The sequence below is a fragment of the Pan paniscus genome, chromosome 2, assembly GCF_029289425.2.
Source record: "Pan paniscus chromosome 2, NHGRI_mPanPan1-v2.0_pri, whole genome shotgun sequence".
In the NCBI taxonomy this organism is placed as follows: Eukaryota; Metazoa; Chordata; class Mammalia; order Primates; family Hominidae; genus Pan; species Pan paniscus.
Window position 1 is genome coordinate 140,416,303 of NC_085926.1, and position 24,397 is coordinate 140,440,699.

The following is a 24,397-nucleotide window of genomic DNA, read 5'->3' on the forward strand; positions in this document are numbered from 1 at the left end:
TATTCAGGGCTATTTTCATTACAGTTGCCTTTCAATTATTATCTTACCTGGTCTGGTTCTAGCTGAATAGCCCTGTCATAACAAGCAGTGGCATCCCTCAGCAAGCCAAGGCTTTCATGTTCAAGGATCTGTTCTTTTAGAGATGGTTCTGCCTTTCTAATTGCACTGACTCCGGCCACTCCATCAGGTTCATGCATAGCAGCATACAATTTCTTTGTTCAATGATTAAAAAACAATCAAAAACAAGAAAAAAACACAACTGGAAATAAAACTATAAAACCACCTGTTTATATTGAAACAGCAATTTTTTGAGAAATTTTTCCTCAAAGTAATAGTAAGCATTTGTTTCATGGCAAAGTCACAGTAAAATTATAAACTTATTTCCAGGCATTCTATTCCCTCAACATTCTTATTCCTTTTAAATACAAATCTATATCAATAGCTGTTATTGATCATAAGGGTTATAAAGAACCTCAGGATCCTAAAACTGTCTAGATCCAAATGATAACATATTCTGTTGAGTATAGTTTATAAGAGTTTTATTGAATTTTTAAATTTTTAAAAATGTAAATAACCATTTTAATATATTGTTATTGAGATGACTTCAAGAAAACCAAGATAGCAATCTGGGCTCAAAGGAGATATTCAAGCTAAAGATAAAAATTTAGGAGTCAGCACAAAGACAGTCTCTCACAACATGAGAAAGAATGGGATGATCTAGGAAATGGATAAAGAAGAAAAGCAGACTGACGATAGAGATTAGAGTTTCTACATTTATCAAGAAGGAAGAGCTGGCAAATGAAACAGGAGAAGCGAGATAACTTGGAAGAAAACTGGAGAATAAAATATCCCAGAAGCCATGGGAGAAAAGCAAATGATGTCTTAATGAGAAAGGCATGGTCAATGATACTGAGGTTAAGAAAATGAGGGCTGGGAAAAATTTACTGGATTTGGTAACACGTGGCCACCAATTTTCTTAGCAAGAATAGTGTCAACAGAAAAGAAAAAGAGAAGTCTTGTTGAAATGGGCAGAGTGAATGAGAAACAAAGAAGTGACTGCAGTATAAAGAAACTAGACAATTCCTTCAAAAACCGGTTGTGAAGTTCCGGAAACAGAGAGATGGGATGTATCTAAAGGAGAAGGTAGGATTTACCAGAGCATGTCTATATGCTCTATATACTCTGGTTCCCAAAGGGAAATTAATTACACTAGAGAAAGAAGGAATATATGAAGAAGTTACATCTTGAAATTGAGAACACAAGTAGAAAGATTGAATTTTGACAGGAAGAAATCCTTCCTTAAAAATAACAGAAGAAGCCAGGCACAGTGGCTCATGCCTGTAATCCCAGCACTTTGAGAGGCCAAGGCAGGCAGATCACTTGAGGTCAGGAGGCCAGCCTAGGCAACATGGAAAACCCCGTCTCTACAAAAAATACAAAAAATTAGCCAGGTGTGGTAGCAGCGCCTGTGGTCCCAGCTGCTCGGGAGGCTGAGGTGCGAGGATCCCTTGAGCCTGGGAGGTGGAGGTTGCAGTGAGCCGAGCTCGTGCCACTGTACTCCAGCCTAGGTGATAGAGCAAGACCCTATCTCAAAATAAATAAATAAATAAAATAACAGAAGGGAAGAAAAAGAATGTGGTGCAGATGCTGTTTCATTTGCAGATTTTTCCTAATGAATCATGAAGCAAGATTGTCAGCTGGAAGCAGGGAAACAAAGTGAAGGTAAGAGACAGTCATCTTGACAAAGGGGAAAGCAGCCTTACTAGAGAAACACAGCCGGTCTGAAGGTAATGTTAGAGTCCTGCAGTTTTAAAGATGTTTGAGATCATGAACTTAAACTGAAACCAGTTATAACACCCACTGTGTAATTTTTCTCCAGCTGCTTACATGGTTGGAGTTTGACAAACGGAGTACAACACAGTGGGAAAAAGACAAGAAGTTGAGCATCACTCTAAGGGAACGATTTTAACCATGAACCATAGACTTAAAGCTGGACAAGGAGGAACACAAAGATAGGAAGGGGCTAATATTCATCTTAAGACTGCAAGTTACTAATTTTCTAGTTATTTTATCACACTTTGCTTTTTGATTTGAAAAGCCCACCAATCTTGAGCTCTTATTTAATTCCACTGTATTCGCCTCACCTGCTCTTACTTTCTTTTCTTCCCTACACAATCATAACATCGCCTAAATCATTATTTCACCAGCATTTTCATGCTTGATACCTGACATAACTGGCACTTGCCCCCACTAACTCACTCCCAAATTCAGGACCACAACTCTCACAAGGAGAAGAGTAATTCCTTGAATCATAGCCCTTCCAAACTCCTCCTCCACAACTGCCACAGGCATTTAGCTAAAATTCCGTTATGACCATAACACTTCCCTAGTTCACACCCTCCAAGAAGTTTGGGCAACTTAAAAAGTCTTCTATTATTTGTGATCTTTCCTCTACCATTCCAAAACCGACACTTTACTCTTTGGCATATACCATGCTCTTTTCAAATACTCCACAGAGATGCCTCTGATTGTAATGTCTTGCCTCCCTATACTGCTCATTTTTTAAGACACCATCTCCAAGAAGCCATTCCTGACCTCTGGCTCATCCGCTTCCATCTCCCACCCTATTCCACATGGATGAGTTAAGTGTCCTTCCTCAGGGTACATGTGTGTTACTGTACTTAAAATATTATACCAAATTGATGTTTATCTCTCCCCACTAATCTATAAGCTTCTAAGCATAGCATATAAAACATTCAATAAAATGAACAACATAAACATAAAAGACTGGCCACATTAATTTTCATTATTAAATTCACTATATTAACTTCAGACCTGTAAAAATCCAAGATGTTCCTGAATATTTTGCTTCTTTTCTGTAATAAATGATTCAAAGTGCATTACAGCTCGTGTGTATGCTTTGGAGCGAAAGGAAGCTACTGCCAGAGTATCCTGGGGTATGAGGTCTAGAAAACGGGTTACACTCTGATAGTCTTCATAATCCACAGTAGATACTAGATCATAAAAAAAGAAGTTGAGTAATTAAAGACTTATAAGATAAAATTTAAAAGTGTCAATTTAAGTATTTAAGTTCAATTTATTTCACTAAACAAATTAATCTGAATATATTAGGATATCATATTTAGAATGTAACTAACAACAGAACAATTGTTCAGAGAGTCTTGCTCCAACTCTGCCATTATAACTTACCTTTCTTTGGACAGTCATTTAATTTACTGAGCCTCTATTTCTTTACCTATAAAAGGAAAATGTTAGTACCTGTCTTGCCTTCCTTACAACGTTGTTGGTGAGGATTAAATATCAATCTATTATTAAATTTTGAAAAGATATAATGATGATACAAAAGATACAAGATTAGTCATTATTTTTGATAACTATAAAAAATGATTAAATGTAGCTATTTTGTAGGGAAAGTTCAGAACTATGGAAATAATCTTTTTTAAAGTTTAGAATTCTTTGTTATCCACCTATTTTTTCTTGGTTGCCAAAAATACAGTATCACCTATTACAATAGAAATTGAAAGTAATGGCTGGGCATGGTGGTTCACGCCTGTAATCCCAGCACTTTGGGAGGCCGAGGCAGGCAGATCACAAGGTTAGGAGATCGAGACCATCCCGGCTAACACGGTGAAACCCCGTCTCTACTAAAAATACAAAAAATTAGCCGGGCGTGGTGACGGGTGCCTTTAGTCCCAGCTACTCGGGGGGCTGAGGCAGGAGAATGGCGTGAACCTGGGAGGCGGAGCTTGCAGTGAGCTGAGATCACGCCACTGCACTCCAGCCTGGGTGACAGAGCGAGACTCTGTATCAAAAAAAAAAAAAGAAATTGAAAGTAAAAGTGCCTTCAAAGTAAAACCACAAGTACTTTAGGATAATTTTTCAAGAGTGTACAAAAAGACAAAAATTAAAAACTTCTAAATGAGGACAGTCTAGTTTACGAATTATTCAAAACTTCTAAATTTTAATGATTCATAAGTGTGTAGAAAACAGGCAACAAATTTCTTCAAAATTTAAATAAGGCAGTATATTTTATTTTTATTTATTCACTTACTTTTTAAAAAAATTTATTTTGATCTCATTCTCACTGAGGCTGCAGTGCAGTGGCAAGATCATAGCTCACTGCAGCCTTCACCTCCTGGACTTAAGTGATCCTGCCTCAGCCTCCCGAGTAGCTGGGACCATAGGCATGTGCCACCACGCCTGGCCAAGTTTTGTATTTTTTGTAAAGATGAAGTCTCATTATGTTGCACAGGTTGATCTTGAACTCCTGAGCTCAAGTGATCCTCCCGCCTCGGCCTCCCAAAGTGCTAGGATTACAGGTGTGAGCTACCACACCTAGCCTAAGGTAGTATATTCTAAACAGATTATATTTAAAATAAGGTCCTTATTTCCATCAAAATTTGTAGATGATTTCAAATTCTGATTTTTTTTTTTTTTTTTTTTTTTTTGGAGACAGGGTCTCGCTCTGCTGCCCAGGCTGGAGTGCAGGGGTGTGATCTTGTCTCACCGTAGCCTCAACCTCACAGGCTCAAGCAATCCCCACACTTCAGCCTTGTGAGTAACCTAGGACTACAGGTGCACACCACCACACCCAGCTAATTTTTGTATTTTTTGTAGAGATGGGGGTCTCTACAAAAATGTTAAAGAAATGTTAAAGGTATTGTACTTTTGAATCATTACAAATGTTATTCTTAAAAGCTAGAATTTTGGCCAGGCACAGTGGCTCACGTCTGTAATCCCAGCACTCTGGGAGGCCAAGGCAGGTGGATCGCCTGAGCTCAGGAGTTTGGGACCACCCTGGGCAATGTGGTGAAACCCTGTCTCCATTAAAATATAAAAAATTAGTCGGGTATGGTGGCATGTGCTTGTAGCCCCAGCTACTCAGGAGGCTGAGGCACAAGAATCGCTTAAGCCTGGGAGGTGGAGGTTGCAGTGAGCCAAGATCATGCCACTGCACTCCAGCTTGGGCTATAGAGTGAGACTCTGTCTCAGGAAAAAAAAAAAAAAGCTACTGTCACTGAAAATGGTGATAATAGAGTGTTTGGTTTTACAGTACCATTTTGACATGCAGAAATAAAAACTAACAGGCTGGTTGTGCTGGCTCACACCTATAATTCCAACACTTTGGGAGATCGAGGCAGATGGACTGCTTGAGCCCAGGAGTTAGAGACCAGCCTGGCCAACATGGTGAAGCCCCGTCTCTACTAAAAGTACAAAATATTAGCTGGGCATGAGGCATGAGAATCACTTGAACCCAGGAGGTGGAAGCTGCAGTGAGCCGAGATCACACCACTGCAACTCCAGCCTGGGCAACAGAGAGAGACTTAGTCTCAAAAAAAAAAAAAAAATTAAAAACAAACATTTAATAGTTAAATATAAAAATATATTAATAGCCACATTCCAGACAAAAACATTCTCCAAGCAGGTAATTATTGGCAAGTCCAGGAAATTTTAGAAAAATAATCAACTATTTTGCTTAACAACAGGAAAGTATCTGCTTCAACAGAACAAGAGGGAGATGCTCACAAACTGAGAATTATGGAAGTGAAGGCCTCTTTAAGGACTGTTAGATAGTTTTTCAATTAGCCTGAAAGCCTGAAGGAAAAATACTTGATGTCTGTGAGAACAGCTAAGGTATAAGGCCAGATTATAACCATCCACTTATTGCCAAGAATGGAAAAAAAAAAAAGGTTCAAAGAAAGTAAGAATATCCATTAGTGTGTGATGAATATAATTCTTCTCATCAATGCTTATATCATAGGGACAAATTAGCAGGTGTCATTTTTAAATCAAGATTCTTCTTAGTGAAAGTTGTAATATCACAGGAAAAAAACAGTGCAAGGTAAAATAGAGCAGGGTGTAGTGTAGTAATGCATACTAAGCATATCTGGACAGCTGGCTAGATATCAAACACTACTAGAGACAAGAAAAATAAATAAATAAAAATAGCTTCTCTTTAGGCCATGAAATAAATAAAATTAAAATCTCCCTTGAAATTTAAAACTTAAATGTGAAAAAGATTACAAAGAATATTTTCCAAGTGAAGAATGACAAAGAACAGAGTACACACATACACACACACACACACAAACACACACACACACACAAACTGAGGAAACATGTAATATGTTAACAGGGAGGATTAGGTTAATAACAATATTAGCATCTCATTTATTTCACATTTTATAATTTATCTGTTCATCATCTCATTTATTCCTCACAACAATCTCCTAAGGGAGATAATATTAACCCCATTTTGGCCAGGTGTGGTGGCTCACACCTGTAATCCCAGCACTTTGGGAGGCTGAGGTGGGTGGATCTCTTGAGGCCAGGAGTTGGAGACCAGCCTGGCCAACATGGTGAAACCCCGTCTCTACTAAAAATACAAAAATTAGCTGGCCATGGTGGCACACACCTGTAATCCCAGCTACTCGCAAAGCTGAGGCAGGAGAACTGCTTGAACCCAGGAGGTAGAGGTTGCAGTGAGCCAAGATCCTGTCACTGCACTCCAGCCTGGGCAACAGAGCAAGACTCCATCTCAAAAAAAATTAATAAATAAAAATAAAAATATTAACCCCATTTTATACAAAGAAAAAATAAATATGTGCCTTGTCGAAGTGAGAGTAAGAAGAGAGAAAGGTCTTATTACTATAAATTCACTGTTTTTTCTCAGTGAAAAGGCCACACTATTACCCATTTTAAAAATACACAAAACAGCTGGGTGCGGTGGCTCATGCCTGTAATCCCAGCACTTTGGGAGGCCAAGGCAGATAGATCACCTGAGGCCAGGAGTTCGAGACCAGTCTGGCCAATATGGCAAAACCCTGTCTCTACTAAAAATACACAAAAAAATTAGCTGGGTGTGGTCGTGGGCACCTGTAATCCCAGCTACTTGGGAGGCTGAGGCAGGAGAATTGCTTGAACCCGGGAGGCAGAGATTGCAGTGAGCCGAGGTCACGCCACTGCACTCCAGCCTGGGCAACAAGAGGGAAATTCCATCTCCAAACAACAACAACAATAAAAAACACGAAGCAATGTATTTTTTAAGCTAGTGCTTAAATTATAGAACTGATAAAGGGAAGAGCTAATTGGTGAATAGCTAAAAAAAAAAAAAAAGAAACAGAAGTGATAACTCACCCATTGAGTCTACCTTATTTCTGTTTGATTTGCTGTGTGGACATTTCTCAGCTTTCAGTGCCTGAAATTTGTGCCTTGCCCACTGTGTGAGATGGTCAAGCATGGAGAAAACAGTCTGTGTACTGAGTTGACACAGATCAGATGCAATGTCTTGGGTATTTATGGTATGCTGATCGTCATGCTTTAGAACTGCCATAATTTCTGCATAAACCTATGAGAATCATTTATAGTTAATAATAATATCTATATAATACCATTTAACTATTATATGACATCTAAAGCTAACCATTCTAAGGCAAAAATTTTCAAAAGAAAAAACACAATCGGCCAGGCATGTTGGCCTGTAATCTCAGCACTTTGGGAGGCTGAGGCAGCCCAATTGCCTGAGGTCAAGACCAGCCTGGTCAACATGGTGAAACCCTGTCTATACTAAAAATACAAAAAAATTAGCCAGGCATGGTGGCACATGTGTGTAATCCCAGCTACTCAGAAGGCTGAGGCAGGAGAATCACTTGAACCTGGGAGGTGGAGGTTGCAGTGAGCCGAGAGCATCACTGCACCCCAACCTGGGCAACAAAGGCAGGCTCTGTCTCAAAAAAAGAAAAGGAAAACACAATTGATCAATAATACATTATTGTTCTTATCTATAATTAAATCAATCCAAATATTAGTCTAAAAAGAAAATATGCTAACGACTAAAGAAAATTTTAAAAATTTTAAAATATTCTAGATTATTCAATAAATGATAATGAAACTTTGTTAATAGTGAAAAAAACTTACAGTAATATTTCACACTATATGCAAAATTAATTTCAGAGTAATTGAAGACTAAATATAAAAACAGAAGGATTAAAAGAAAATATAGCAAATAAGTTCATGACATTAGATAAGGCATCACATAAAAGGTTTAAAATTAATAATCTATAAAAGATGTATAAATTTTGCATTTACATTTAAAATTTCTGCGTGGCAAAAGGTGAAAAGGTTAAAAAGAAAATGACTAAGTTGGAATAATTTTTGAAAATATGACTGGCAACAAATTGGTAGCTAGAATATACATAGAACGTCTATCAATTAAAGGGATACACACACCAAACAGGCAAAGATATGTAAATGAACATACATAGCCATACATAGGTCTACATTTCCTACTAATAGGTAGCCTTTCTAATACTAATTACATTGGAGAAAGTAAGTTTCACATGTTCAAAAACCAAGTAAGATGATTTATCTCACCTCCTGCTGATCTTCTTGATTACAACCCAGTAAGACATACACCAGAATATGTGGAAGAAGATAGATGGTCACTTTGAAATCATGCTTCATCATAATGCTACAGCAGGTGAAAATTTTACTGGCAAGATCATGTCGAACCTGTAAACGCAAAATGTGTAGACAGTAACACACTTTCATATATTGATTAAATGTCAAAGAGTAGCATGTGAGATAATTTATCACAAACGAGTATTCATTTTTAAATTTAAAAAGTTTTTAAATTAATTTTTAAATTAAATTATTTGGGGTTAAAGTCAAATTTTGTTATGACTTAACTTTTGATTTGCTAACACTGTTGAACTCAAAATTTTAAAGAGATTTTTTCTTCAAATACAAAGCCAAAAAACAAAAAAAACCCCATAATATTCCAGAGCTGAAAATAGTTAACAGTATTCCACATTTCACACATTATATTTTCAGTATATTCATTAAAAAAAGAAAATGTCAGCCGGGCATGGTGGCTCACGCCTGTAATCCCAGCACTTTGGGAGACCAAGGTGGGAGGATCACAAGGTCAAGAGATCGAGACCATCCTGGCCAACATGATGAAACCCAGTCTCTACAAAAAAAACACACACAAAAATTAGCTGGTATGGTGGCGGGTGCCTGTAGTTCCAGATACTTGGGAGGCTGAGGCAGGATAACCACTTAAACCCGGGAGGCGGAGGTTGCAGTGAGCCGAGACTGCACTCCAGCCTGAGTGACAGAGCGAGATTCCGTCTCAAAAAAAAAAAAAGAAAATGTCTTGAAGTTACTAACTACGAATTAGTATAATGATATTTTAAAACACTAACAGAAATGTTAATTAAAGGTGGGGCACGGTGGCTCACGCCTGTAATACCAGTACTTTGAGAGGCAGAGGCGGGCAGATCACCTGAAGTCAGGAGATAGAGACCATCCTGGCTAACACGGTGAAACCCTGTCTCTACTAAAAAAATACAAAAAAATTAGCCGGGCGTGGTGGTGGGCACCTGTAATCCCAGCCACTTGGGAGGCTGAGGCAGGAGAATGGCGTGAACCTGGGAGGCGGAGCTTGCAGTGAGCTGAGATCGCGCCACTGCACTCCAGCCTGGGCAACAGAGTGAGACTCCGTCTCGAAAAAAAAAAAAAAAGTACAAAGATTAGCTGGGTGTGATGACTCATGCCTGTAATCCCAGCTACTCAGGAGGCTGAGGCGGGAGAATCACTTGAACCCGGTAGGCGGAGACTTACAGTGAGCCGAGATCGCACCACTGCACTCCGGCTGGGTGGCAAGAGCAAGACTCCGTCACAAAAAAAAAAAAAAAAAAAGAAATGTAAATTGAAAACAAAAATTGTAAATTTTAAATATACTGTAAACATTTTCTTGGAACACAGAGTACCTTTTGTCTATCCAGCATGTAAAAATTTCTCATTAAGGAAATAGAAATATACCTGTTTTTCTATGAAAATTCATTTTAAAAATCTTTATTTTTATTTTAGAGAAAGTTCAGATAATATAACTTCTTTTAGAAATGCTATTAGAGTATAATATATCTCTTTATTGAATGTCTTTTTATTATGTAAAAAACTCTGACATAGCATTTACATCCTTTTACATAGTATTATTTTACAATATAAAAGGAACAAACGTAATTTTACACACACATTAAGACCACAGTAATTTTCTTGGTAAAACAATTACTTTTCACTCAGAAGCTATTATTAGTAACTACAGAGAAATTATTATTCTCTATTAGTTAACATTTTCTTCAAAAATTTCTATGATTATCAGCACAAATACTTCAATGATTATTGTGTGTGCCAGGCATTCAGATAGATGTTCTGGTTTCCTTTAGAATTTCCATTCAGTTAACAAACTGAACAGGGTTTCTTACCTTTGTGATAAGATAACCTGCCCAAGATGCTGACCATTCTGCAAAGTTACTACCCAATTTACTTAAGTAAATTGGCTTCTTTACTCCAGACCAATCGGTTGACTTCTGAGAACTCTTGTATCTGTAATTTTGAAAATTTGTTTATTAAAAAGATAAATCCATCTGTTTAGAATTTTAGTAAATTACAGCAACTCCTTCAGTTGACTACCGCAGTACTGCCTTGCCTTTACTGCAATCTGCTTACCTTTTTCCAGTATCCTTCTTGGGGGTGAAGTAGATCATTCTTGGACACCTAAAGTACTTCTAAGGATTTGAGTCTGCCCCTTCCTCTTCCTCAGATCCTTCCAACTCTATTCTTATATAAGAAAAACCTGTTCCTTTGAAGTTCAAGCCACCCAGGTATACTACCATTTTCTACTCCTCATTATGGGTAACTATGCAACACACTGATTACCAAACTCATTGATAACTTTAGAACATTGCTCAGGGTTTTCTTTCTTCCCAGTGTTATTATCATCCTGGGTGACTTCAGTGTCTAGCTGGAGCACTTAATCAAGCTCAGAAGTTTCCAATGACTTTCTTCTCTACTTATCAGGGCTCAGGAATTATCAGGGCTCCCATGCTAATTCAAAGAATTTCTTCACTTTGAAATCAATTATTTAGACATCTCATTGTATGGTCATAGTTTCCTAAATTTCCAGTTTTTTCACCCAGTTATTCCAGCACACCCATTCTCTCTTGTTGAGATCTTCTGTTCCGTGACGCTGCTAAGCTCTCCTGATCTATGACACCCCTGTCTCTTTGCCTCTTTCCACAACCATCTTAGTCTGTATGGTCCTTCACTTCTAGCATTCTCTTGGTAATATCCTCTACCCACTCCATTGCCACACTGTCTTTTCCAGCGGTATTCATCTGCTAATCTCCCAACCTTGAATCAGTCTAAATATTTGTCTTTACTGAAATGATACTCAGGCTACTGCACTGATACAGGAAAATCACTAGCCCACTTATAAGATTAGTACTACTATGTATTCTTAGTTTTCAATGTCAGTGGGCCGCTAAAGTTACAGAATTCCTTCTATGTTTTCATTATTGGCTCTCTTCTGTTTTCCAGTGATTATTTCAAACCATCACCACCCTCCTAAAGTCACCTACACCAACTCCATTGCCACTTTCAGCCAATGAGGTCATCTCCTATACCTCCTACTTCACAGAGTAAAAACAAAATCATTGCTTCCCGCAATGAAATCTGTAAACTTAGCTGTGTTCCATCCATTATTTTATCTTTCCCTATTGCAAAAAAAGAGATCTATTCCTTCTAAGTATAATTCCCTATAAGGGCCACGGCTCTCCCATTCTGGATGCTCCTTGGGGTCCTTACTACACCAACTATCACTTCTCTCTCACATTACTTCAACATGACCCTTTCTATTTGTTCCTCAGCATTAACATTTAAACATGTTCACACAGCTCTCATCTTACGGCTACCTGTGTGTAGGATTTTTTTGAATGGCATGGGTTTCTTTCAAATCACCAATAAAAGCTTAGGAAATAACAAATGCCCTATACCCAAAGTCTTATACCCAAATAATATATATATATATATATACATATTTCACTGTATTCCAAGTTTCTAACAGTTGAAAAATCCAATAATCTCTCAGTTAACCATCACACTAAACCAGGAGAAAAAATTCAAATCCCTATTTTGAATCATCACGCGTATAGTTCTCTAGATGATTTTTATCAAATTTATAGTAAACTTAGCTAGAAAACTACTGATACTGGGATACAAGCCAGGCTCTGCCTAGTCATATCCTGATGTTTTTTCCTAAAGTTATTTCTATGGTGATTTTGAACTGCAGTTGTTCTATCTGGTTCTAAATTTCAGTCTCCCAAATACAGCCATCCTTTAATCCAGATTTAGTGATTATATATAAAGAGCCCAAATTAAAAAAAAAAAAACATAAAGTAGGGAGTATAACTTAAAGGCAGCAAAAATATGAATATGCTTTTAAGAAATTCCATATTTCCCTAGGTCCTCTGGAGTAAATATCAAGCAGTCCAAGCTATAAAATTGAGCTACAGGCTAACCTGGTATTTTAGTTTTTCATGCAAAAGGGAATCAACGCTATTGAAAATGCGCTCTATCAACCTCTTAATTTTATGTGGCTCCAATTTCAACAAGCAGATCCCAACTAGGTAAATCTCCTAACTTCCATCATTGAGGAACCATTCGAGAGGTTATTCTAACTGCTCAGGTATAAAAGCTAAAGACCAAAAGAATTTCCATTGCTTTGTTAAGATCTACTTTTAAAAGACCACTTGAAAGTTGCTTCCTATGAAAAACATAACAAGTAGGCAGAAATGTTGGCTTCTACTTCTTATGAAGTATATGATAGCCAACCTCACAAATTCTCCCCCCCAAAAACAAAGAACTTATTAAGCAAGCTAGGATTGAATAAGCATTTATTATTGAGTGTCAACTAAATATCAGGCACTTTGCTAAGTACTTTTAATATTATCTCCTTTATTCCTAACAATAATCATACAAAGTGGGTAAAATTATCCATGTTTTCAAAATTAAAAAATTAAAACCTGGAAATGTTAAATAACTTGCCCAAGACTTCAGAGCTAGCAAATGCAAAGCCAACAATCAAACCTAAGCCTGTGTGACTCCAAAGGTCATAAACTTTCCAGTAGATTACAGAAATTCTTTGACATCTACAGGTGCTATACAAAATACAGACTAAGAAAATGGGGGAAGTATGGAGTCCTCAAAAATGAAAATCCAAATTTTAACTTTAGTCTTTACTTTTTAAATAATGCTAATAGTGGCCAGGTGTGATGGCTCATGCCTGCAATCCCAGCACTTTGGGAAGCCCAGACAGGCAGATTACTTAAGGCCAGGAGACCAGCCTGGCCAATATGATGAAACTTCATCTCTACTAAAAATACAAAAAGTAGCCAGGCATGGCGGTGCACGCCTGTAATCCCAGCTACTTGGGAGACTGAGGCAGGAGAATCACTTGAACCCAGGAGGTAGAGGCTACAGTGAGCTGATACCGCATCACTGCACTCCAGCCTGGGCAACAGAGTGAGACTGTCTCAAAAATAATAATAATAACAGTAATAATTCTTCTTTAATAAGGCTAATAATAATAATGTTAAATAATCACTTCTTTAATAATGCTAGTCATAAGACATAAAATGATGTTTAAAAGATTTCTAAGTATAAAAAATTATCTAGGAAATAAATATGCATACCTCTGGGCTTTTATAAAGACTGTTAGTATAAGTCTAGGCACTTTCTAAGGTTCAAAGAAGTTATTTGTCCAAAGTCAAGTATCTAATATGCATGTGTACCTAGGGTACCAAAAAGTAGTTTCTAAATAGAAATAATTTATAATTGTATGGATTTTTTTCATATAAAATGCTTCATGTATTTGCATGTCATCTTGCATATTTCGTCAGTCCTAACAAAGTCATTTAAATTTTTTAAGGATTAAATACACTTTTTTAAAAGTAGAGGGTGAAAATATATTCATGAGGAGAAATTGGGAGTAATGAAAATCTTTAATTGGGCCTACTAAAGGTTTTCTGACTAGCTTTAAACTTTAAATTTCTGTATTACTTATACCTATCAAAGAATTCAACTCACATTCAGCTTAAAGTACATTCTTTCAATTTACTACCGACCATTGAACTTTAAAAAAAATCAATCCTTTTAACTTCAATAAATTTATCTGAATATTTAAAGTTGTAGAATTTAACCCAATGAGCAGACTGCACTTCTCATCTAGACAAATTATAGGCATAAATCATAGTGAAAAATATACATAAGGAGATACTAAAACACTTTTAATGTTAAAAAACTATATCAAAAATCACATTAATTTTTTTTTTTTTTTCCAAACAAAGTCTCGCTCTGTCACCCAGGCTGTAGTGCAATGGCACAATCTCAGCTCACTGCAACCTCTGCCTCCTGGGTTCAAGTGATTCTCCTGCCCCAGCCTCCCAAGTAGCTGGGATTACAGATGTGCACCACCACGCCCGGCTAATTTTTTATTTTTAGTAGAGATGGCGTTTCACCATGTTGGTCAGGCTGATCTCGAACTCCTGACCTCGTGATCCACCCGCCTCAGCCTCCCAAAGTGCTGGGATTACAGGTGTGAGCCACTGCACCCGGCCAAAAAAATCGCATTAATTTTTATATAATTAAAAACAATTTTATGAAAATACATTAAATAAGCCTACATACCTGGTATTTAGATGAGGTTCTAGTATTTCCCGAACATGCTCAGGAAATCTCCTCCACAATTGGTGACCTGGGCCGTTGGTCTCCATCTCTCTACAGTCATAAATAGAAAGCAACTCCTACAAATACATATTTTACATTTGTAAGTCCACAGTGAAGCAGATAACGCTTTATATTCGTCAATGTTCTACATATCTTAGTTATAAAAATACAGCCATAACTCATTTTATTGCACTTCGCTTTATTTATGCTTCACAGATGCTGTTTTTTTTGTCTGTTTGTTTTTTTAGAAATAGAAGGTTTGTGGCCACTATGCATGCAGTAAATCTATCAGTGCCATTTTCCCAACAACATATGCTCACTTCATGTCTCTATGTTGCATTTCAGTAATTCTCAAAATATTTCAAACTTTTTCATTATTACTATATCTGTTATAGTGATATATGATCAGTGATCTTTGATGTTACTGTTGTAATTGCTTTGGGGCTCCACAAACTGTGCCCATATAAGACAGTGAACCTAATCGATAAATGTGGTGTGTGTTCTGACCAGCCGTTCCATCCCCCTCACTCTTTGGGACTTCATATTTCCAAAGACATAAGAATATTGAAATTAGGCCAATTAATGACCCTACAGTGGCCTCTAAGTATACATATGAAAGGAGGAATCGCACATCTCTCACTTTAAATCAGAAGCTAGAAATGACTAAGCCTAGTGAAGAAGGCATGTCAAAAACCTAGACAAGCCAAAAGCTAGGTGTCTTGCACCAAACAGCCAAGTATAAATGCAAAGAAAAAGTTCTTGAAGGAAATTAAAAGTGTTACTCCAATGAATACATCAAATATAAGAAAGAGAAACAGTCTTATTTCTGATATAGAGAAAGTTTTAGTGGTCTGGATAAAAGATCAAACTAGCCACAACATTCCCTTAAGCCAAAGCCTAATCCAAAGAAAAGCCCTAGTTCTCTCCAATTCTATGAAATCTGAGAGAGGAGAATAAGCTGCAGAAAAAAAGTTTGAAGTGATACGACTCAAGGGGCGCTTCTTAAAAAACAAAAAAAACCCCAAAAAGTTTGAAGCAAACAGAGGTTGCTTCATGAGGTTTAAGGAAAAGAAGCTGTCTCTATAACATAAAAGTGTAAGGTGAAGAAGCAACTATTGATAGAGAAGCTGCAGCAAGTTATCCAGAAGATCTAGCTAAAATCATTCTATTCTGTTGGAAGAAGATGCTATCCAGGACTTTCACAGCTAGAGAGGAGAAGTCAATGCCTGCCTTCAAAGCTTCAAAGGACAGGTTAATAACTCTCTTGTTAGGGGCTAATGCAATTGGTGACTTTAAATTGAAGCCAATGCTCATTGACGATTCCATACATCCTAGGGCTGTTAGGAATTAGGCTAAATCTAAATATATGCGTCTACTATATACCCATAAAAATTGAAAATTAGAACAATAAAAGTAAAAAAAAATTAAAAATAAAAAATTATGTGAAATCTACTCTGCCTGTGCTCTATAAATGCAGCGACAAAGCCTGAATGACAACACATCTGTTTACAGCATGGTTTACTGAATATTTTAAGCTCACTGTTGAGACCTACTGGTCACAATAAAAGATTCCTTTCCAAATATTACTGCTCATTGACAATGTACCTGTCACCTGGGAGCTCTGATGGAGCTATACAAAGATATTAATGTTGTTTTCGTGCCTGCTAACACAACATCCATTTTGCAGCCCGTGTATCAAGGGGTAATTTTGACTTTCAAGTTTTATTACTTAAGAAATACATTTTATAAGGTTATAGCGGCCACAGATAGTAATTCCTCTGATGGATCTGGGCAGAGTAAACTGAAAACCTTCTGGAAAGAATTCACTATTCTAGATATCATTAAGAACGTTCATGATTCATGAGAAGTCAAAATATCTATCAACATTAACAGGAGTTTGAAAGAAGTTGATTCCAACCCCTCCTGGATAACTCTGAGAGGCTCAAAATTTCAGTGGAGGAAGTAACTATAGATGTGATAAAAACAGCAAGAAAACTAGAGTTAGAAGTGGAGCCTGAAGATAGGACTGAATTACTGCCTTCTCATGATAAAACCTGAATGGATGAGGAGTTGCTTTTTATAAGCAAAGAAAGTGGTTTCTGGAGATGGAATCTACTGTGGTTCCACTCAAAATGCTGTGAACACTGTTCAGGTGACAACGAAGGATTTAGAACATTACATAAACTTAGTTGATTAAGCAGTGGCAAGGTTTGAGAGGACTCATTCAAATTTTGAAAGAAGTTCTACTGTGGGGAAAATGGTATCAAACAGCATCACAGGCTACAGAGAAATCTTTCATGAAAGGCAACTGATGTGGCAAACTTCTTTGTCTGATTTTTTTAAGAAATTGCCACAGCCATTCCAACCTTCAGCAACCACCACCGTAATTAATCAGCACCATCAACATTGAGGCGAAATCTTCCACCAGCAAAACCATTATGACTTGCGAAGGCTCAGAAGATGGTTAGCATTTTTTAGCAACAAAGTATTTTTTAAATAAAGGCATGTACATTGGTTTTTAGACATAATGCTATTGCACACCTGACAGACTATAGAATAGTGTAAACATAACGTTAATATGCACTGGGAAACTGAAGAATTCATGTAACTTGCTTTATAGAGATACTTGCTTTATTGTGGTGGTCTGGAACTGAACCCCTACTATCTCTGAGTTATGCTTGTACATAGAAAAATAAACAGAATTTTATAGTTTTAGAGCTGTGAACATCCTTAGGACATTTATTTCAATGCCTAGAATGATTTAAGTAACTCACTTAAGTCACAAAGCTGAGGCAGTAGTATATATTTGTATATACATACAAAAATTTTGAAAGTAACTATACCTATAATAATCGGTTAAGAGGTATGCTTCTGTACTCTAAAATGTTTATCATGAACTTGTATAACTTTGATAAAAGTGAGAATTAAAACAAAAAGGAGTTTCACAAGTATAGAATTTACAACGTTCTTATTTGAATTAAACAATTTAAAGCCAGTAATGACTATATCCACTCTTACCTGAATGGCATAGGCAGCTGAATCTTGAGCTCGGCTATTATCAGCATACGCAAGGTAAGCTCTTGTTAGCTCCATCAATAATCCATAGGCAAAGCTTGAATCTTCTACTCCAGTCTCAATCAGAAAAAAAAAAAAAAAAAGAAAATTCCAGGATAACTGCTATAAATTTTCTTAGGTGTACTGCTTTTTCCATGGTGAATTTAACTTAACTGCTTAAGTGAATTTAACTTAGACAAAGGAAAAGACAGTGAGGTTCAAACTAAGTTTGGTATCAAGACTACAATATAATCTGTAGCTAAAAAGCCAAAATGTAAAGCTTTTTAGGCTATTTCTAAGGTGTACAAAAAATTATTCAACTTTTGCATATCTCTGACAATTTGCATTGTTTGTTTTTTAACCCTTAAAAAGCAAAATGTAGGCCAGGCATGGTGGCTCATGGCTCTAATTCCAGCATTCTGGGAGGCCAAGGAGAGCGGATCATGAGGTCAGCAGTTCAAGACCAGACTGGCCAATATGGTGAAAGCCCATCTCTACTAAAAATACAAAAATTAGCCAGGCGTGGTGGTGCACGCCTGTAATCCCAGCTACTCGGGAGGCTGAGGCAGGACAATCGCTTGAATCCAGGAGGCAGAGGTTGCAGTAAGCCAAGATCGCACCACTGCACTCCAGCCTGGGTGACAGAGCGAGACTCCGTCCAAAAAAAAACACAAAATGTATACATAGCATCTCCTACATTGCATTCTGTAGAGCCCAAGAGTCATCTGAGAACCTCTTAGGAATAATTTTAATATACGCATATAGTATAACTCTTGGAGATATAGTCTTAGAGATTCACAATGCACACAGATACATTAAAAGTCACATTTTTTTTAAAAGGTCACATTTAATTTTGTTCTATATGGAGTTCCCAAACTCATTTGACTACAAAACATTACTACTGTAATATCCTGGAAACTAGTTTTCCATGGAAACACTAGCAATAATGTTTAAAAAGTAATATTTAAATAATTGATTAGGCTTTAAGTATTGTCATTATTATATTAGGAAGCTTTATTTACAAGAATATAACACCCTAGATGGGGTTCAAACTTTATTGCTTTTGGCTAAAGGTTTCTGCAATAGTAAAAGAAATAAACTCAGAAGTTAACTGATTGTCTGGTTCTAGGTGAAGCTTTTATTAAGGATAACCTGAATAGTTCTTTGTAAATGAAATATATAAACCTCAATAGGACAGAGAACTCTTTTGTCATTCCAAATTTCCACTACTTACCACAAATGTAAAATCTTTTCCTTGAGTTTCAGTTGTTGAGAAATCTAATCGACCTGGATCTATCGCGCCCAATTCCCCTAAACATTCCCCACAGAGCAACCGAGCTTGAGAGTTTGCATCTTGGCAACCTTTCAAAAGCACTGTCACCAACTGTGAGATAATAGGTTCTACTGTTTCACTGTCTGTTGCATACTTTATCAGTTTTTCCTAAAATAAAAGTAGAAAGAAAATTTATACGTAATTTCTACAAACTAGTATGTTTTCCTGAGCTAGGAAGCTTAAAAATATTAAGGAATATCTAACATAAATATTGACAAAATTAAATTTCTGTATCTGCAATTTTTTCAGCTAGTTTTTGATGAGTTCACATAATATAGTTCAACAATATGTCCTGTACAATTAGAATCATTAAATGTCTGAAAGTCTTTGATCATTAATCCATTAAACAAGCAGTTACTGTGCATTTTATCAATATACAAAAAATCAGTAAAACAAGTCTTAACAAGTTCACAGTCTAAGAGGAAAACAGACAAATAACTAAAATATCATATGATATGTACAATAACAAATATACTTGTATGGCAAAGAAGCAATGAATAAGAAAAAACACAGAGTAACTTTTAAAGGACAGTGGACAGATATTTCAGTAGATAAGTGAAGGAGGAACAACTATTAGGTTAAAACAAGAAGTTTGAAAAGTGTATAACAACTAGTAAAGAAGGAAAAAAGATATAAAAAAGGGTTCTGTGAGGATGGAAAAGAAGAGGGAGGAAGAAAGAGGTAGCCAAATGATAAATATGTCAATTCAAATAGTCTTTTTTTCAGCTATCTCTTCAGGATGCTGTAATGAATAAAATGTTAAGTAAGAAGAAACAATTCTCAAGCCAGTGAAGATTTAGACCTTGCACTTGTGTGATCACTTTAAAGCTACTTCATTTATATTATTTTCTTTCTAGCACAAGTCAAGTGTATAGGAGCATCTCAAACTCCATGTTAGAACTGTAATGAGTAATACAAATTACAGTAATACATTTCAAAAGAAAAACGAAAAGATATTTAATCTTATCCAGAATCTTCAATAGCTGATTTCTTAAATAACATTACAGGTTAATTCAGCTGTAAAGACCGTCTCCCCACCCCCACACATACACACCCTGGTAATCAGTTAAAAGTAAAACTCAGATAAGAAGTGTCACTTTTTATCATATACTAAATGTCCATATGTACTTGGGTCTATTTCTAGACCTCCTATTGTTTCCCACTGGTCTGGTTATTCATATACTAGTTACCTCTTTGTTATAACTGTAGTGGCTACAAAGTATATTAATGTTTGGTTGGGCTACTATATTCTCATAACCTTTTTTTTTTACAGGGGGAGTTTACTAGCTATTTTTTACATGTTTTATTTTTCCATATGAGCATTATTATAAACCTCCTACAGTTAAAAAAAAAAACAACTTTGGTGACATTTTCATTGGGATTGCATTCCATTAATTAACCTAAGGAGAACTGAAATCGTTATAACATCAACCTACCCAATAATAAGGGATTGATATAGCTTAGGTATCTGTCCCCTCCAAATCTCATATTGAAATGTGACCCCCAGTGTTGGAGGTGAGATCTGGTGGCAGGTGTTTGGGTCACATGGGTGGATCCCTCAAGAATGGCTTGGTGCCATCCCTGTGATAATAAGTGAGTTCTTTCTCTATTAGTTCAGGTGTGAGCTGGACTCCATTAGTTCAAGTGAGAACTGGTTATTTGAGAGTGTGGCACTCCTCCCATTGCTTTCTTGCTCCCTCTCTCACCATGTGATATGCCAACTCCCCTTCCCCTTTGGCTATGAGTAAAGGCTCAGGCTTGCTGAAACCCTCACCAGAAGCAGATGCTGGCACCATGCTTCTTGTATAGGTTGCAGAACCATAAGCCAAATAAACCTCTTCTTTTTAATAAATTACCCAGCCTCAGGGTAATTTACTATAATTCCTTTACAGCAAAGCAAACAGACTAAAACAGTGATGGTTTCCATTTAGTGAAATCTATTACCCTTTTGTGTCTTTCAGAAGCATTTTACTATTTTTCTTTTGTTGGTGTATGCATTTCTTGTTAAGTTTATTCTCAACTATATTGTTTTCCTGTTGCTATTGTAAATGGGGTATTCCAAAAAAATTTCTACCTGGTTACCGCTTGTCATATGAAAATTATTAATTTTTATGTTAATTTTATATCCCCTATTTTACTGAATTCATCTGTGGTCAAGTTAGTTTTATCAGTAATTCTCTATAATTTCCGAAGTATATTGCATAAGAAATGGAGATAATTTTACATCTTTTCCAATTCTTATGTCTCTGATTATCATATCATCTGTAAATATAGTTTTACATCTTTTCCAACTTTTATGTCTGATTGCTTTTTTCCCTAAATTCCTTAGCCAATACCTCCAAGTGAACGCTAAATAGTGCAGATAATAGGAAATCTTGCTTTCATTGGGAATGTTTCTTGTTTCCCATTAAGTATGTGTATATATGTACTATGTATATATATACATAGTACATATATAAACATGCATACATATATGTACATATATACATTAAGATAATATTCATCAATTTCTGTTTTCTTGAGTGTTTTCATTTGAAGTAGGTGATGAAATGTGTCAAAGTCTATTCGGCATCTATGGAAATAATAGCATGATTTTCTCTTTAGATCTATTAATATAGTGAATTACATTCATGGATTGCTAAGTATTAACCATCTTTGCAATACTAGAATAAAATGCAACTGGTCATGGGGTATTGTGGGTTTGTTTTTGTTTTTTTTTTTTTTTTGAGACAGGGTCCCGCTCTGTTGCCCTGGCTGGAATGCAGTGGCATGATCTTGGCTCACTGCAGCCTCAAACTCCCCAGGCCAAGGTGATCCTCCCACCTCAACCTCCAAGTAGCTTGGACTTTAGGCATGTGCCACCATGCCTGGCTAATTTTTGTATTTTTTGTAGAGATGGGGTCTTGCTATATTGCTCAGGCTGGTCTCGAACCCTTGGGCTCAAGCAATCCATCTGCCTTGGCCTCCCAAAGTGTTGGGATTACAGGCATGAGCCACTACACCCAGCATGGGGTGTTTTCTTAATGTGAAATTGATTTGTTTGATAATATTTCATTTATAATTTTTTACACTGATATTAATATGATAATCTTTAATTTTTTGTTTCATGCTATCTTTTTTCGGTCTACTGAACACTGTTATATATTGCCGCTTTTTTAAAAATGGAAGTTTTCTTTCATTTCCTATACTCCAGGACAATTTAAACACCATTGAGACTATTTAGTTTGTGAAAATTTGATTAAAAAATCCCCTTATCTGGGCCTGGTGCTTTCCTATGGATGAAGTTCTTTTATAATATTCTCTATTTCTCCTACAGAAACTAATCTTTTAAGCTTTCTATTTCAGCTAGAGTTCATTTTGATACACTATATATTCCAGGAAAAGTATACATGTTTACAAATTTATTTGTGTAAAAGGGTACAAAGTAGTCTCTTGTGATTTTTAAATACCTTCTATGTTTCAACAGTTTATTATTTACATATTTGACATTTACCAGTTTCACTAGTTTTTTGCTAGCATTTTTACTCATTAATTAATTTTACTGCTTTCTGTTCTCTATATTTCTGCTTTTATTTTTATTATTTTCTTCCTGTACTATCTTTTCTTAAATAGTTGTAATAAAATATTTGTTTCACATACTATAAAATTAACTCTTCTAGGGTGTACAAATGAATGGTCTTTAGTATATTCACAAGTTTTAGTATAACGAAGTATATCACAAGTGCAACCATCACTTCTATTTAATTTCAGAACATTTTTACCATCTCAAAAGGAATCTGTACCCATCAGCAATCACTCCCCGTTTCCCCCAAACCTCCTAACCCTAGGCAATCATTAATCTACTTTCTATCTCTATGGATCTGTTTATTCAAAAATACCAAAGGTTGCCAGCAAACCACCAGAAGCTCTCAAAAGGAACCAACCCTGCCACCACCTTGATCTCAAACTTCTAGCCCATGGGAACTGTGAGACAATAAATTTCTGTTTCTGTTGTTTAAAGTCATTCAGTTTGTAGTACTTTGTTATAGCAGCCCTAGCAAACTAACACAAAGATCCAACTAATACAATAATCAATTTTTATGAATGTTCTATCTGCTCTTTAGAGTAAAGTATGCTTCTATTATCAACGTGTAATGTCTGACATATATTCACAATAGCTACTTTATTATGTTATTTAGATCTTCTACGTATTTATCTACTAACTTATTTTATACTGAGAATAACATGGTAGTCTCCTCTGATTGAGTTTCTATATATATCTTCTTAAGCTTCTTATTTTGGCTTTATCAAGGTGGCTGGTGTGTTATTTGGAGCATATTCATAACTATTAAATCTTCCTTATGAATTATGGCATTAAGCATTAAAAAGTATCCATTTTGGTCATATTTAATGCTTTTCAGCTTCAGTTCTATTTTGTTTGGTGGCAGAATGAGAATTCCTGCTTTCTTATACTTTCCACTTATCTGGATAATTTTTGCTTATCCCTTTATTTTTGGCCTTTCTGAATCACTTTAGGTGCGTATCTTGCATGTGGTAGAGAGTTGTTTCTTACTTTGTAAGCCAATTTGTAAATTTTTTAATTTTAAGGTTGTTCACACTTATTAATGTGACTCAGATGCTTGGCTACAATTCTGTCAGATTTTTTATTATAATACAATGGATTATAATTATAATACAGTATACTATAATTAGTGCTTTCTTCCCTCTACCCTGTTTTGTGTTTAAAAAATCATTTATTTGGGTAAGGATGAAAGTTTATACTTTTGTTCTGGAATTATCATATATATATATATATATATATTTTTTTTTTTTTTTTGAGGCAGAGTCTCGCTGTGTCACCCAGGCTGGAGTGCAGTGGCGCAATCTCGGCTCACTGCAACCTCTGCCTCCCGGGTTCAAGCGATTCTCCTGCTTCAGCCTCCTGAGCAGCTGGGATTACAGGTGCGCCATCATGCCTGGTTAATTTTTGTATTTTTAGTAGAGACAGCGTTTCACCATGTTGGTCAGGCTGGTCTTGAACTCCTGACCTCGTGATCTGCCTGCCTTGGCCTCCCAAAGTGCTGGGATTACAGGCATGAGCTACCGCGCCCAGCCTATCCAATATATTAATACCTTTAATATTAATTAAAGGTGAAATATTATTTACCTTAAAGGTAAAATAAAAATTAAGGTAATTTTTTGAAATACCTACACTCCCTCTTTTCCTTATTTGACTTTCTATAACTAGTTTGCCAGTGTAAAATGGTATATTTTGACTCCCAGTTATTGCCTATGCAACAATTACTGAGCTTATCTTACTTACTCCTTACTCTCCCCCTTCTCTCATTTAAAAAAATTGCATTATTTCTAGTTTGTTAGAATATAACATTTACATATAATTATCCCACCCTTGCCCCATTGTTGTTTTAGTCTTATATATTT

The 24,397-nt window shown here is 36.2% G+C and overlaps 1 protein-coding gene across 3 annotated transcripts in view; it reads right to left on the bottom strand.

The window, feature by feature from the left end:
• The window catches only part of ATR (ATR serine/threonine kinase), a 129,784-nt gene that overhangs the window by 55,952 nt on the left and 49,435 nt on the right, over positions 1-24,397 (bottom strand). For all 3 annotated transcript variants that reach the window (XM_063602589.1, XM_003826518.4, XM_055110577.2), the window contains 8 exons: positions 18,878-19,084; positions 17,608-17,721; positions 14,551-14,666; positions 10,290-10,410; positions 8,395-8,532; positions 7,159-7,369; positions 2,836-3,014; positions 48-212 (listed from right to left, as the gene is read on the bottom strand). In XM_063602589.1, the coding sequence (XP_063458659.1) occupies positions 48-212; positions 2,836-3,014; positions 7,159-7,369; positions 8,395-8,532; positions 10,290-10,410; positions 14,551-14,666; positions 17,608-17,721; positions 18,878-19,084 (1,251 nt within the window). The remainder of the gene's footprint in view (positions 1-47; positions 213-2,835; positions 3,015-7,158; positions 7,370-8,394; positions 8,533-10,289; positions 10,411-14,550; positions 14,667-17,607; positions 17,722-18,877; positions 19,085-24,397) is intronic.